Source organism: Peromyscus leucopus, chromosome 3, assembly GCF_004664715.2.
Source record: "Peromyscus leucopus breed LL Stock chromosome 3, UCI_PerLeu_2.1, whole genome shotgun sequence".
Taxonomy (NCBI): Eukaryota; Metazoa; Chordata; class Mammalia; order Rodentia; family Cricetidae; genus Peromyscus; species Peromyscus leucopus.
This window is the reverse complement of record NC_051065.1, coordinates 32,479,161-32,494,077: the sequence shown is the minus strand read 5'-3', so window position 1 is coordinate 32,494,077 and position 14,917 is coordinate 32,479,161. Positions and strand designations below refer to the sequence as shown.

The window sequence follows — 14,917 nt, the reverse complement described above, 5'->3', positions numbered from 1 at the left end:
CATTCGTGAGTGGTGGAGACGCTAACTGCTTTCATGTCTTCCCAGAGAACTGAGTACGAGGTGATTCTCATTCCTGATTCACTACACGCAAGGGATCCTTGAGAGATATTCAAAATATAAATACTTACATACAAAAATTCCCCTTGTTTAGAATAAAATATCCTAAATCTGTAATAAAAGGATGATGTATCTCATGAAATATAATCCACAGAATTGAGTCATGTTTGTTCCTTTAGGCAACACTAAAGGTGTTTAATGACAGAGAAAGTGCTCCATGTTCACTGAGATGGGGCTAACATACAGATTAGAAGAGTAAATGCACTAGAAATGAAGATTAGTAGGAAAAATTGATTTCTTAAAAATTGAGCAAAGCTCCTTAATTTTAAATCGATATTTGACTATTTTAAATAGATATTGTTCAAGAGAGAAATCAATTTTATCCTAAATTGACTAACTTAACATCTATAACCACATAATAAACATTGTTGTTATAAAAGTCACACAAGGGATCTCTATGTCACAAAGGTCAGAAAGGTCCGCTCAGACTACAGAGTTCCCCCATCTGGAACTGAGTTATCAGTACAGCCCTTTATTCATAACTGATCTGGGATCATTTAGCTTTAGATTTTTTGTGCATGCTTGCACACATAGACATTCTTTTAAACACTTTTTAGTGCTGCATGTGCTTTTTACAGTATTAAGTAATGTTCATTAAAATAAATGGAAGATTATGCATTGCTAAACTAACATGGTTCATCTCCACTAGGCCAGCTGTAAGGGATGCAGAATGCAGAAGCCACCTCAGCTAAAGAGAAGGAACTGAAAGGATCGCAGTCTCACCATTGGGTCTTAATCAGCTCAAAAGGCTCATTTGTTGCCTAGTGACAAATATATGCTAGCTATTTCTAAACCATTTAGGCCATGCAAAATCATCTTGCCAAGAAAGCAAAATTATGACTCTAGGACTTCATTCAGCACGAAGAAATATATTTCATGTTGTCTTATTTTCATGGTAAAAAGTTACTTCAGAAAAGAGTGGCAAAAACAACAAAAATAAATACCCACAAAAGGGTACTTTTGGTATCTTTTGCATTTGAACTAAATGAGAATTATTAAAATTCAGTAAGGAAAGCCATTGCCAACCTAGGCTGTTTTCTCAGTATCTTTCCAGATTTGTTAATTACAGCTCTTTTGGAAAGGTATACTGCAACTTTTAAAACTTTATCCAAGACAAGCCACAGCCCATATGGACAAAAATTAAGCCTAAAAGAAGTGTGTTTTGCTACTAAAAGTTAACTGATTATATCATCATTTATACAAACTGGTCATCACACAGCTAAACAGTTAAGCTCAGGCTAGGTACTGGATTCACCCAAGGCCCACCAGAAGCCTTTGACACTCCCCAGGAAGAGTGAGGAACTATGTGCAAGAGGGTCAGGAAACAACCTTAGAGACAGCTGTGATTTGGGGAAGTGGTGGGGAGGTGGGATACTGTCTGTAGCTCCCAACACAAAACTCCAGTGGCTCTCTTTTCACCATCAGAGGAACAAGAGCAAAGAGAGGTGCAGCAGGAAGGCTGCGGTATGGCACCTCTAGGAAAAAGCATCTGCCTCAGTCATCAGGATAAGAGAAACAGAGACTCTGAGCAGACTAATATATGCTAGAAAATAAATGGCAAACATTGACTCTATCTTAAGTAACATCATTTCTTTGTATTTTAGGAATAAGTGTGAATAGCTTGAGAATATTCTTCCTGAACTAATAGTACAGTAACACTGAATCACAAGAAAAATGTACCACAAACGGAGTGAAAAAACAGAGACTAAATAAAAATTAGAAGTACATGCTTTCCCAAATTAAAAAAAAAAAAACAAGGAAAGATATTTAGTATGAACCAGTGGACTCATGTTGTAAATTAAGCCTAAATATTAAGATTCATTTGGACACATATAAATCTGCCTATTAGGATAAATAGAACACATGTAACATTATATATGTGCTAGGAGTATATCTGTAAAGCCTACATACAATAAACACATTGTATCACCATCCTTTTTAGCTAATCCATCTTTCATTCCTCCAAAGTTTTAGAGACAATAGTAATATGAACTATTTGAACATAAGATAAATAAACTTTCATTCACTTCCTTAATATTAAACTAGCCAATAGACCTTACCAATAGCAGAGGTAAATCCTTATGCCAACTGAATGATCTTTACCATAGTCATGGTCAAGTCATTTTTGCTATATCAAATTTTCTTCTCTCCTGAATCATGGTCTTCTAAATTCAAGGAAATTACTGCAGATCACAATAATGTGAAGAGAGACAGACATTTTATATCCTGTTGGGCCATATTTAAAATGGGACCTTACTTAAACTATCTAAAAATTTTGAATAACTTATAACATCAAATTTTCCAAAATTAAAGTTCCACACATGCTGGTTAATTCTGTAATTTATTCAAGTAATCTCCTTTCCTTCAAAGCATGATTCACCAACATACAGAATACCAGAGACTCCACAGGAAGATTTACTGACTCTGTACTCAAGGGACTCTCATTTTACTATTCCAAACTCTGACAGAACTTTAATACTCATGATAGGTCAAATGTAGTAAATGCATAAACAATAATATTTGTGTGTATGTATGTATATATATGCAACATTGTATGTGTGTTATAAGCCATATAACTGTACTACATACATGTTTGTGTTAAGAAAATATAGAAATTACAGCTTTGTTTTCAGTAGTGCTGTTTGCTTTACAGCTATTTCAATAAACGCATTATGTTGACACCATAAGGCTCCTCATTAAAGGGTACAATTTTTTTAACAGCTTAAGTGAATGCAGCTGTACTGGGAAAAGAAAAAAATTATACTCAGGATGAATGCACACACACACGCACACACACACACACACACACACACACAAACAAAATGCTCTTCTAAAACTATGAAGAAATTAAATTGTGTTTTGTGTTTTACATTTACACTGGAGTTAATTTGCAGGCAATAAGAAGAGTTAACACTCACCAAGGGCTGAGGAGACAATATGTATCCGCCTTTAAAGATGAGTGTTCATTAGTTAGGAAGGCTCATGAGAGCTGAGAAAGCAAATCTGCTGAATCCTGCAGGGAAGGTGCTTTCACACAGTGCGAGCAATGTCACGGCACTCTCCTGTGTTTTCAACGTGAACAACGAAAACTCCCTACGTCTGTTCTTTAAAGAATTCGATAGTCTTTCTAGGTCTATCCATTTACCTGGGGCCTAGAAAGAGTTAAAGGGAGGGTACCTGGATGTGGGAGGTGCTGAGGGAGGAAAAGGGAAAGTGAGGTACTTCTATTTTAATTAAAATTTATTTTTAAAAAATTAGTTCCAAAATAATAAGACAAACCTTAAGGATTCTCTGACATGTCTCATCCAAGCCTCTTCAGCTCTGCCTGACTGACTCACAAGATCAGACACAGTGGTCTGAAAGAGTCCTTAAGTAGTTTTGATTTGTATAAAAGTGATAGACATAATCTATGGCCCTGCACAAAACTCAAGTCCAAATGGATCAAAGACCTCAACATAAATCCAGATACACTGAACTTGATAGAAGAGAAAGTGGGAAATAGCCTTGAACTCATTGGCACAGGAGACATCTTCCTGAACAGAACACCAATAGCACAGACACTGAGATCAACAATTAATAAATGGGACCTCATGAAACTGAAAAGCTACTGTAAGGCAAAGGACACCATCAACAGGGCATATAGGTAGCCTACAGACTGGGAAAAGATCTTCACTAACCCCACATCTGACATTGGGCTGATTTCTAAAATATATAAGGAATTCAAGAAACTAGACATCAATATACCAAATAATCCAATTAAGAGATCTAAACAAAGAATTCTCAAAAGAGGAATTTTAAATGGCTGAGAAACACTTAAAGAAATGTTCAATATCCTTAGCCATCAGGGAAATGCAAATCAAAACTACTCTGAGATTCTATCTTACACCTGTCATAATGGCTAAGATCAAAAACACAAGTGACAGCTAATGCTGGAGAGTCTGTGGAACAAAGAGAACACTCCTCCATTGCTGGGGGTGCAAACGTGTACAGCCATTTTGGAAGTCAGTGTGGCAGTTTCTCAAAAAAAACTGGGAACCAATCTACCACAAGACCTAGTAATACTACTCTTGGGCACATACCCAAAGGATGCTCAATCATGCCGCCAGGACACTTGTTCAACTATGTTCATAGCAGATTTATTTGTAATAGCCAGAACCTGGTAACAATTTAGATGTCTCTCAACCAATGAATTAGAAAAGAAAACATGGAACATTTATACAATGGAGTAATACTTAGCTGTTAAAACAGTGACATCATAAAATTTGAAGGCAAGTGGATGGAACTAGAAAAATTCATCCTGAGTAGCATAACCCAGACCCAAAGAGACAAACATTGTATGTACTTACTCATAAGTGGATATAGCTGTACAATAAAAGATAAATATGCTACAATCCACAGACCCGGAGAGACTAGTTAACAAGAAGGGTTCATGGGGGAATCCCAGATCTCCCTGGGAAGGGGAAATAGAAGATATTTCATGAGTGGACTGTGGGCAAATGGGGATGGAAACAAGATGAGCGATCAGGGATCAGGCTGGGGTTGGATTAGAGGGGGAAAGCACTGAAAGAGACAACTGGACACGGGGGCATTTCAGGGTCAGATAAAAACCTAACACAAGGGACTCCCCCAGGAATCTACAAGGTGACCCAAGCTAAGACTCCTAGAAATAGGAGATACATAGCCTGAACTGGCCATCTCCTGTGACCAGGCAAGACTTCAAGTGGAGGGATTGGGAGACCAACCCAGCTACATAACCTTTGATCTATAGTCTGTCCTGTCTATGGAATGTGCTGGGTAAAGGTGGCCTAGAGATTGAAGGAGTGGTCAACCAGACTAGTCTAGCCTAAAATCCATGCCAGGAGAGTAAGCCCACCCCTGACACTGCCTGTAGCACCAAGACCCACAGGCTGGATGACCCAGAGACCTAGGATAGAACCAAACATGCCTGGAGGAAAAAAATTGTCACTATAACGATGCCTAACGCTATTCTGCTGTACACACAGATTGGTGTCTAACCCAATTGTCATCAGAGAGACTTCATCCAGCAACTGATAGGAACAGATTCACACACACAGGCAGGGCTCAGGGAAACCTGCAGAAGAGGGGAAGAACAGATTGTAGGAGCCAGAGGGGTCAAGGACATCAAAAGAAAACCCACAGAATCAACTAACCTGGGCTCATAGAACCTCAGAGAAACTGAAGCAATGACCAGGGATCCTGCATGGGACTGACCTAGGCTCTCTGTATATATGTTACAGTTGTATAGCTTGATCTTCTTCTGGGTCACCTAACAGTGGGAGCAGGGACTGTCTCTGACTCTGTTCTCTGCTTTTGGGGCCCTTTCCTCCTGCCAGATTGCCTAGTCCAGCCTTAATATAAAAGGTGGTGCCTAGTCTTACTGCAACTTGATTAACCATGGCGTGTTGATATCCATTGGAGACTTACCCTTTTCTGAAGAGAAAGAGAGGAGGAGGAGTGCATGGGTGTGGGTAAGTTTGTGGAAGGGATAAGAAAGAGAGGAGGGAGGGGAAACTGTGGCCAGGATACAAAATAATTAAATAAATAGATAAAAGGTAAAAAAGGAAAAATTAAAAATGAAAATATGATGGACAGCTGCTGTGGGATGTCTTTCTGAACACTGTGAATATGTGTGGCTCTGATTGGTTGATAAATAAAGCTGTTTGGCCTATGGCAGGGCAGGATGAAGCCAGGTGGGAAAATCCCAGGGAGACAGACAGGAAAAGAAAGAGAGGCAGAGGGATGCCAGCCTGCCACCCAAGGAACAGCATGCCAGCAGACCGGGAAGCCACGGAACACGTGGAAAAACAGATTAATAGAAATGGGTTAATTTAATGTATAAGAGCTAGCTAGCAAGAGGCCTGCCATATGCCATGCAATTGGTAATTAAAGTAAGCCTCTGAGTAATTACTTTATAAGCGGCTGTGGGACTGTGGGCCAGGTGGGACTGGAGAAACCTTCCGTCTACAGACAGTTACTTTTATCTTCAAAATATTTATTAAGGCATTGTTTTATTTATCTAAGCTAGTAGTGGTCCTTTAACCCCTGAGTGCCTGATATCCTCTTAAAGATTCTAATAGCCTTAGCACATACTAATGCTTATCCATTCACTCTTTTACAGCTATATTCTCAGATAGAAAGCACAAACCACATTTAGTTATTTACATTGTGGAGACAGTGTTCTTGACATCATCTCATTAGAGTGTCTTCTCATTAGTCACAGAAACACAGTTGTCTTCCACAGCTCCCAGAATGGACTTTACTATATCAACAGACGACATCACCAACAGACAGAGAAAATCTAAATATATCATAAGTGAACCACTAATTTTACCAGGCAATATCCTTAACTTACACAAAATTTTTTAACAGTTTTTGTTCATATTGCATATGAATGGAATCAACTAAAGTTCTATTTGAAAATGTGTTAAAGACCAGAGCATGACAGCACCTCAGAGGCCGAAGCAACGATCATGAGTTCCATGCCAGCCTGGGCCACACAGCAAGATCTGGAGTCGTACAGAAGGTAAAATAAACTTAAGCAATAAACTACATTAAAGACAGGGGATGGGTTATAGAAAATGAGAACTATGTATTCCAACTTTTATGTGGACTTCCCATATGAACACCGAAGAGCCTTCCAAGCTTGGGTCTTTAATTCATAAAAGACTGGGCTCACTGTCATTTTAATTTTCTAGTACAGTCCATCTCTTACTTTTAGTGTAAGTAATAAACCATAAAAGCACAAAGAACAAGAACTCATGTGTGGATGAAATAATTTTAACCTCTTCTGAGCATCAACATTCATTTCTTTTTTCAATGGAAACATATTTTATTGCTCAGAAATTTCAGTCGCAAATATTCAGGATAAACTGATAAATATTCTCATCCATATGTTATGTAGATGTTGCTTACCTCAGTCAAGTGGGGTGTTGGGTTAAATCCACAGAGATTGCACACTTGACTCTTGCACTCTGTGCAGGTGTTGAAGTTGGGAGGGTCCTGAGAGCCTATGTTGAGCTCTGTTTTGCAAAGAGGACAGGTTGGCTCGGGTTTGGTCTTGTCCGGCTTGTGCGTGAGTACAGCCTTTTCAGGCTCAGCAGGTAGAGGTTTGCTGACCTTACTGGGTGGGGCCTTCTTGTCTTTCTCTATCCTCTTCACTGCTGGAGCTTGCTCCGGTTTCGATTCTAAGCTCTCAGCTGCTGGGGCTTTCGTTTCCTTCACAGGAGTTGCCTTGGCAGGTGCTGGTGGGAGCTGACCTGTGGACTTGGGTGGTCCCTGAACAGCAGGAGTCTGTGATGGGGTAGGTGCTTGTTTTGTTGGGGCCACTGGCCCAGTCTGCGGATGAGGTCCGGACTGGCCTGCTGTGGAGATTAAGTTGGATGCTTGGCTAAAGATGGATGCTCCAAACCCAAACAGTTTCCCAGTCACAGTTTCTTGAGGAGTCGTGGGTTGTGATTTTGGGGCATCGGTGATACTACCCAGATTCAAACTGAAACGCCTTGATTGCTCCTGAGGCTTTAGGGGCTGCTGAGATGGGGGTGCAGCTTGGCCAGTGGGAGGTCGTGGGCCAGAGGGTGTTGGTGACCCTTTTGGCACTGGCTTGGCATCTGGTTTAGGACTCATCTTCGTTTGTGCTTTCTTAGGCTCTTCCTTCTTCTGAGTTGGATCAACATGTTTTGGATCCTTGCTCTCGGAACTGGGCCCAGGATGTGAAATAATTTTTGAGTCTGATGCAGGCCTAGGCATGGCTTTAGAATCAAATGGGGTGATTTTTTCTCCTGTAGGTGGGAAGCTTTGTGAGGGTTTGGCAGAGTCTGTTTTCAAAGGAGGGGCTGTTTGCGCTTGAGCCTGTGACTGTGCCTGAGAACTCAGCATATCAGGCTTTGTTGTTGCTGCTGCTGAAGATTGAACATCTGTGCGTGGCTCTGCCATCTTGGGCTGCTTTGGTTTAACATCTACAACAGGGGCCTTGGCTTGTTCAGGTAGGGGTGCGGAAGGCTCCTTGGGAGGGCCTGGCTCAGGTAAGGCCTCTGCCACTGGAGGCTTTGGGGCTGTGGCTGGGGCAGGTCCATGAAGGGTTGGCTGCTTCACCAGGGGCGGCGGCTTCTTCTGCTCAGGCGCTTTGGGGCTGTCCTGTCTGGGTGGAGGTTCCTTCTTCGGGGAAGCCGGCTGGGATGGTACAGGTGCTTTGGGGCTGTCCTGTCTGGGTGGAGGTTCCTTCTTCGGGGAAGCCGGCTGTGATGGTACAGGCTGTCTGCTGGCTGCTGCTGCAGGAGGTGCAGGGGCAGCCTTCGGACTGGGCTGCGGTGAGGACGGGATTGAAGCCAGTTCACCTCCTAGAGCTCTCTGCATCTGACAGTTTAAACAGAGCCACTCTTTGATCTGGAAATGACATATAACCACCATCAGTAAGATAACACCGTAAAACACAAAAGCTGTAAAAGCATGCCGGCTGCCATTTTTAACTCATTATTCCAAGAATCAAATTCAGTCATTATTTCAATCAAACATGCGAAATTTCACTTTATAGGAGATAATGAACCTCAGAGACTAAAGCATGCTATATTTTAGGAAAAATAAATAGGAAAAGAACATAATTTTATTCTGCCTCCAAGGCTAATTTTGTTATTCTTCATCCATGATTTGCACAGATAGCTTAGTTCCAGAAATAGAAAGTAATACATAATAAGAACATGAATTTTAGTGCATTAGATTCCATTAATATGTTATGATATGAATTTTTCTGCTGTTGGGTCCTCAGCTGGTTTTAGTTATACACCCCAGAGTAGGCTTGTCAAATTATGAAATATTGCTGATTTCTTAAGTTAGAGGAACATCGCTTCTACCTCAAGTCAAATATTCACACGTGGGGAAATAAAAATTAACCAAGCTTAGTTAGAAAGAGATTTTAGGGACAACTCTCTAACTACCATAAATAGCATGCTTTAGCAAAGAAAATATTGATTCCTTGTAAGTGTTTCAGGCAGTAGATAATGCAAATGAATGTGTTTAAACTATAGAAGGGGAGCAAGAGCAAGAGGAAGGTACATAGGTGAGCGAGATATGTGTATATATGTATACACATGCACAATTGTGCCCGTATTTCATATGTCATTGATTGGGAACAAGTGTGGAGTTTAATATAACAAATTATAAGATAATTCAAAAGCGTGCCTATGTAACATTTTCTATAATTTCAAAAATGTTTATCACAGAATATTTTAAATATTATCAGAAAATTTAGAATTTTGAGTTCTATCATTACCTAATCCTATCCATCCAGAGTAACCAGTGCTAACAGTTTGTAAACAAAGCTCTGTACATAATACAGCATGGTGGGGGAAAGAAGTATACAGACCATAAGCGATGAGAAACATGTCAGGTAGTACAAAATAGTAAAGTGTTAGCTTGACAAACAGCATATTCTTTATTTTCAAGCAATTGTCTTTTGAAACAAAATTTAATTAATCTTTCCTAAGACTTATAAAAGTACTTTTTCTTCTTTGCTTTTATTTATTTTTGAGACAAGGTACTGCTGTGTAATCCACCTGCATCAGTCTCCTGTTCACTGGGATTATAAGTGTGTTCAAAATAAAACCGTTCAACCTATGAACAGCAAACATAAGACTGGATAACTCTAAAATGTCATATTTCCATTTTAAATATTAAATTAAAAATTAAAAATATTCATGGTAAGTAGTTAAGTTTTCCTTAAGTTTGTTTTCAATATAAGTGTCAGGCACCTTTGTGCTCACTATATTTTTGCCTTTAATTTTCATTGTTTAAAATATTGTCTTGGGTAGGTCAAATCTGCCTCAGACCCACTGTGCTGCTGAGGAGCACTTGGACCTCTGATTGCTTGACTCTGTGTTCGTAGTGCCGGGATTAGGTGCAGGAGTGTAAACCCAGAGCTAGGCAAGCTCTCAGCAAGCACCTGCATCCTCAGCAGCAGCCACACGCTACGTCTTTAGCTTTCCGTGTGTTTGAAGCATTTCAAAGAGTACATAACTTTTGTACAAACAATGCTTGAAATCAGAGTAACCAAATGATTTCTGCTTCTGTAAATGCTTTGGTGAAATTAATCTAAGGTATAACGGGACTTTCACTCCATTCCAACCCCTCCGTGGTGAAGAAAGAGCTCTGTATATAAACAGGTTCCCACTATCCAAATTGCCAATTAGAAGTGTCCCACTATTTACTTTTTCTTGTGTATTTTTCCAAATCCTGACATAATTAACTTACACTCACATAGCCAAACAAAAGAACATATAATTAGATCCCCAAGTGTTTATAAGTTCAGTGTATCTGATTTTCTACTATCCTACAAAATATCTGCTCTGTATGTGATGTGTATCTGAGCTAATACATGTATATTACAATTTTCTAGGGCTAATTCTTATGATCATCATTCTCTTTTATTATTTTTTTCAGTTGTTATAGCCAACATAGATGTAAATTTTAGTCACCATTCTTTCCTTCACTCAACTGTTTATTGAGTACTTTGAATACTGCACATGTCTCTTAAGGAAAGATCCAAAGTTCCATACCTCCTGGGAGCTACAATACAGTGAAAAGTCAGAAAAGACATGTTACAGCATAATGTAACATTAAAATTTTTAGATATTCAAAAGAAGTATCTGAAAACATTATGTTGACTCCTTCTTTCCTGCTAGTTTCTGTCTCAAGTTTGCACCTGTAAAATATTTTGAGGAGACAAACTTGAACTTAAGAGTAAAACTGTAAGTTCTTCATGCCCATCTTTAGTCCTTAACTGCATCTTTGGCCAACTTTAAAATTAATGTCATACCACAACATATATAATGTCTGATGTGCATAAATTCATGGAATGCCTTTTATATGGCAAAAATATGTGATTGCTTATAGTTTATAAATGCCAATGATTTTATGTCTCCTTAGACATCGAAAGGAGTTGGGGAAAGGGAGTGAGGACATGTGTGTCGTCACTCACAGTGAATCCTCTTCTCTTAGCACATCCTTTCTGTAAGCACACTTTGCTGTCCTATCTTTTGTGCCTTTAATGCTTTTTTTCTCACTTTCATAAATAATGCATGAGACACTTCATCCTTCTACGTTCTGCTTCACTGCTAGAGTGAGAGTTCAAATCATTGCCCACTGTATGATAATACAAACAGCATTGTATCCTCTTAGGATGTTTTTAGAAAGAGCCTCCTTTTAATTTAAGTCTACTGGCCCTATGTGATGAATATCTAAATGAGTCTTATGTAAGTCTTCACACACACACACACACTCACACACCACTCACAGACACACTCACACACATACCCACTCATACAGGTACAAACTATCTTGCCCTTTAATACACTGAACAAAAGGTAAAGCTCACAGGCAGCCTCAGTATTCACATAACTACCGAGAAAATTGTGAGCCAACTCTAACACTGATGCCAGTTGTAATCCTTGTGAGCTACAGTAATAACTGACCTGGAAAGACATGCCCATGGTGCATGAACATCACAGGAGCAAGCAACTTTCTGAGTGGATATATGTTCCATTCCACAAGATGAAACCTGGCATCATTATCAGGGTCAAGAGCCTGTGGGTAGACAGGTCATAGATCTTGGGGAAGACCTATGGCTACCATACTTAGAAACAGACATAGTATTAAACAGATTTCTATTAGCTTATAATTATACCCATAAATCAATACATCTCTCCATCTTCATCTGAGAAGCTTCTATTTGCAAATGATGGGGATTAACCTGGCGATCCACCACTGGCCAAAGTACAGAAAAGAAGAGACTATGAAATGCCTATTCCTAAATGGAACATCTACATCACAAACTCTTCCCCAAGACTCAGAGATCACTGCAAAAGCAGGACAAAAGGATGGCAAGAGCTAGAAGCTGATGGATGACTACAGAGAAAGGGTGTCTTCTGGGCACGATGGGGCACATCTCCATATGAACTCATTGTAGTGGTGGCAGTATACACATGACCTGTGAAAATTTAAGACAGACTAAATCTCAACATGGAGAGATAGTCACAAAATCTCTCCCCTAGCTCTTGGCTACTGACATCTGATAGCTGCTGGTAAAGGGAGAGACAGTTTTCTTTAGGAGTGTAGCCCCTTGCAAGTCAATGATATTCCAGTTAATGGCCACACATTCAAGAATATATGGATATCAAAAATCAGGCATTAAAGGTAAAAACAGTGTACTGGCTGGTTTTGTGTGTCAACTTGGCACAAGCTAGAGTTATCAGAGGAAGGAGCCTCAGTTGAGGAAATGCCTCAATAAGATCCAGCTGTAAGGCATTTTCTCAATTAGTGATCAGTGGGGGAGGGCCCAGCTCATGGTGGATGGTGCCATCCCTGGGCTGCTGGTCCTGAGTTCTATAAGAAGATGGGCAGAGCAAGCCACAGAGAGCAAGCCAGTGGGCAGCACCCCTCCATGGCCTCTGCAACAGCTCCTGCCCCCAGGATCCTGCCCTGTTTGCGTTCCTGTCCTGACTTCCTTCAGTAATGAACAGCAATGTGGAAGTGTAAGCCTAATGAACCCTTTTTTCCTCAAATTGTTTTTTGGTCATGATATTTCATCACAGCAATAGAAACTCTAACTAAGACAAACAACAACAAAGTGGTAGGTAGGAAAGGGGAGTGGACCTGGAAAGAGTTAAGGACAGTGAAATGAAAAATATGCATAGTATGAAATTCCCAAAGAACTAATTTTTTAAAAAGAATGCATTTGTCCTCATAACTTCTGCCTGCTTTCACAGAGATGTCATAAACAACTTCCCAGTTCACCTGTCACAAGCAGTACCCCTCCCCAACACTGTATTTTAATCATCTACATCCATTTGATAAAATGGAGAAGAAAAGAGAATAATGAATAGTAGTGATAGAGGAGCTTTCAACTGCTATGCCCTTGAAGTACTCTTACTTTCAATATGTGAGTTTTAAAAAGTATATAACATGATTAAATAGAGACCTGTCCTAAAATTCTAGATTATACAAGACAAGAACAAAAAAGTCATCCTTTACCTTCCTGACAGACTATAGAAAATCCATAAATGAAATTCAAGATGTGGAAACACATTTAATGAACTAATATAACTTGATTAGCCCTCTGGAATGAGAGGTTAAAAGAAAAGCATAATAATGTTCGTTCCTTTAGTCTCCTGACTTAATAGGCCACACAAATGTGGGTAAGATGGAGGTGAGAAAGTGCTTCGGCTCATTCTTGCTTCACCATGTATGTGAATACAGATCTACACACAGTCACCTAACAAATCTCCCTGATGAACCCCATCTACACACTTCCTTTCTGCTCATTCTTGCTTCACTGTGTATGTGAAAACAGATCTACACACAGTCACCTGACAAATCTCCCTGATAAACTCCATCTACACACTTCCTTTCTGCTCATTCCTGCTTCACTATGTATGTGAATACACATCTACACACAGTCACCTGACAAATCTCCCTGATGAACCCCATCTACACACTTCCTTTCTGCTCATTCCTGCTTCACTGTGTATGTGAATACACATCTACACACAGTCACCTGACAAATCTCCCTGATGAACCCCATCTACACACTTCCTTTCTGCTCATTCCTGCTTCACTGTGTATGTGAATACACATCTACACACAGTCACCTGACAAATCTCCCTGAACCCCATCTACACACTTCCTTTCTGCTGAGCCCTTGACATCAGATCTTAGAAACACAGAAGTGTAATTTCACTAGCTATAGCTTTGGGGGATAATCAATGTCTTATTTAGATCATTCAAGAGGTTTAATTGTGACTATCACATATAGAATTTTAATTAATGGATGCCACTTTAAAAATTGTGCCAAACTACTGATTGTCAAAAAAATTACATTATGGCTCTTGATTTCAGTCCCACAATAGTATACTCCACTTGATAACCTAGTTAATGTCAAAAGTAGATTTTTAGAGATCTAGAAGAAAATCACATTCCTATTTAAAAGTATTATTTTTTAATAATTTTTTTCAGAATAAAAGCTTGTTCATTCTTTGAGAATTTCAAACATGTGTTAATGTGTTAAGGTTCAAAATAGAATAAACACCTCTCAAAACAACAATGGTTAAAAAAAACCAAACATACTTTCACTAAAACAAACAAACAAACAAACAAACCTAAAATCCACCTAAAATTTATAATGGACTCTGCTCATGTACATGAAATAATGGAACATCAAAAGAACAATCTCAGAACGGATGTCTGCTGGTGTTTCTATCAGCTGCTGGCCTGGTTTTCTTCAATCATGCTTTCATCATGACTTGGCACAATAAAGTTTGTTGGGGTTTTATTCTTGAGTCATCACAACTAATCTTTCTGCAAATGATAACACCTAAATGGACTGTTTCTTCACCAAGTTGGCGCTCTCATGCTCTCCCAACTGAGCTTGGGAGTCTGTCCACTGTGAGCTCCTGTGCCTTTACCGAAACGCACCCCATGCTAGTGAAGTAGACCAAAAGTCTCATGGGCTGAAAACATAAAGCCAAGTATGAACTCAACATGTACTAAGAGCTGCAGATCATTAAACTCCACCAGAAGCTCGGGGAAATTAAGGCAGTCACCTTGTATGCATTAGCTTGGGAAGGAAAAACACAGTTGACAAAATGGTAAAAATGCTAAAAAATATATTAAACCTCATGTGAAAATGCAGAGTCCCCTAATTTGACTCATAAGTTTTTGAATGAAAACCTCTTATAACCTATAAATGATTTCAAATGCTGCACAGCTGTGTATAAATATATTTCACAGATAA

General features: G+C 39.4%; 1 protein-coding gene across 7 annotated transcripts in view; it reads right to left on the bottom strand.

Annotated features, from left to right (window-relative positions):
• Positions 1-14,917, bottom strand: part of Pclo (piccolo presynaptic cytomatrix protein) — a 337,199-nt gene that overhangs the window by 306,846 nt on the left and 15,436 nt on the right. For all 7 annotated transcript variants that reach the window (XM_037203548.1, XM_037203551.1, XM_037203549.1 and 4 more), the window contains exon 3: positions 7,051-8,520. In XM_037203548.1, the coding sequence (XP_037059443.1) occupies positions 7,051-8,520 (1,470 nt within the window). The remainder of the gene's footprint in view (positions 1-7,050; positions 8,521-14,917) is intronic.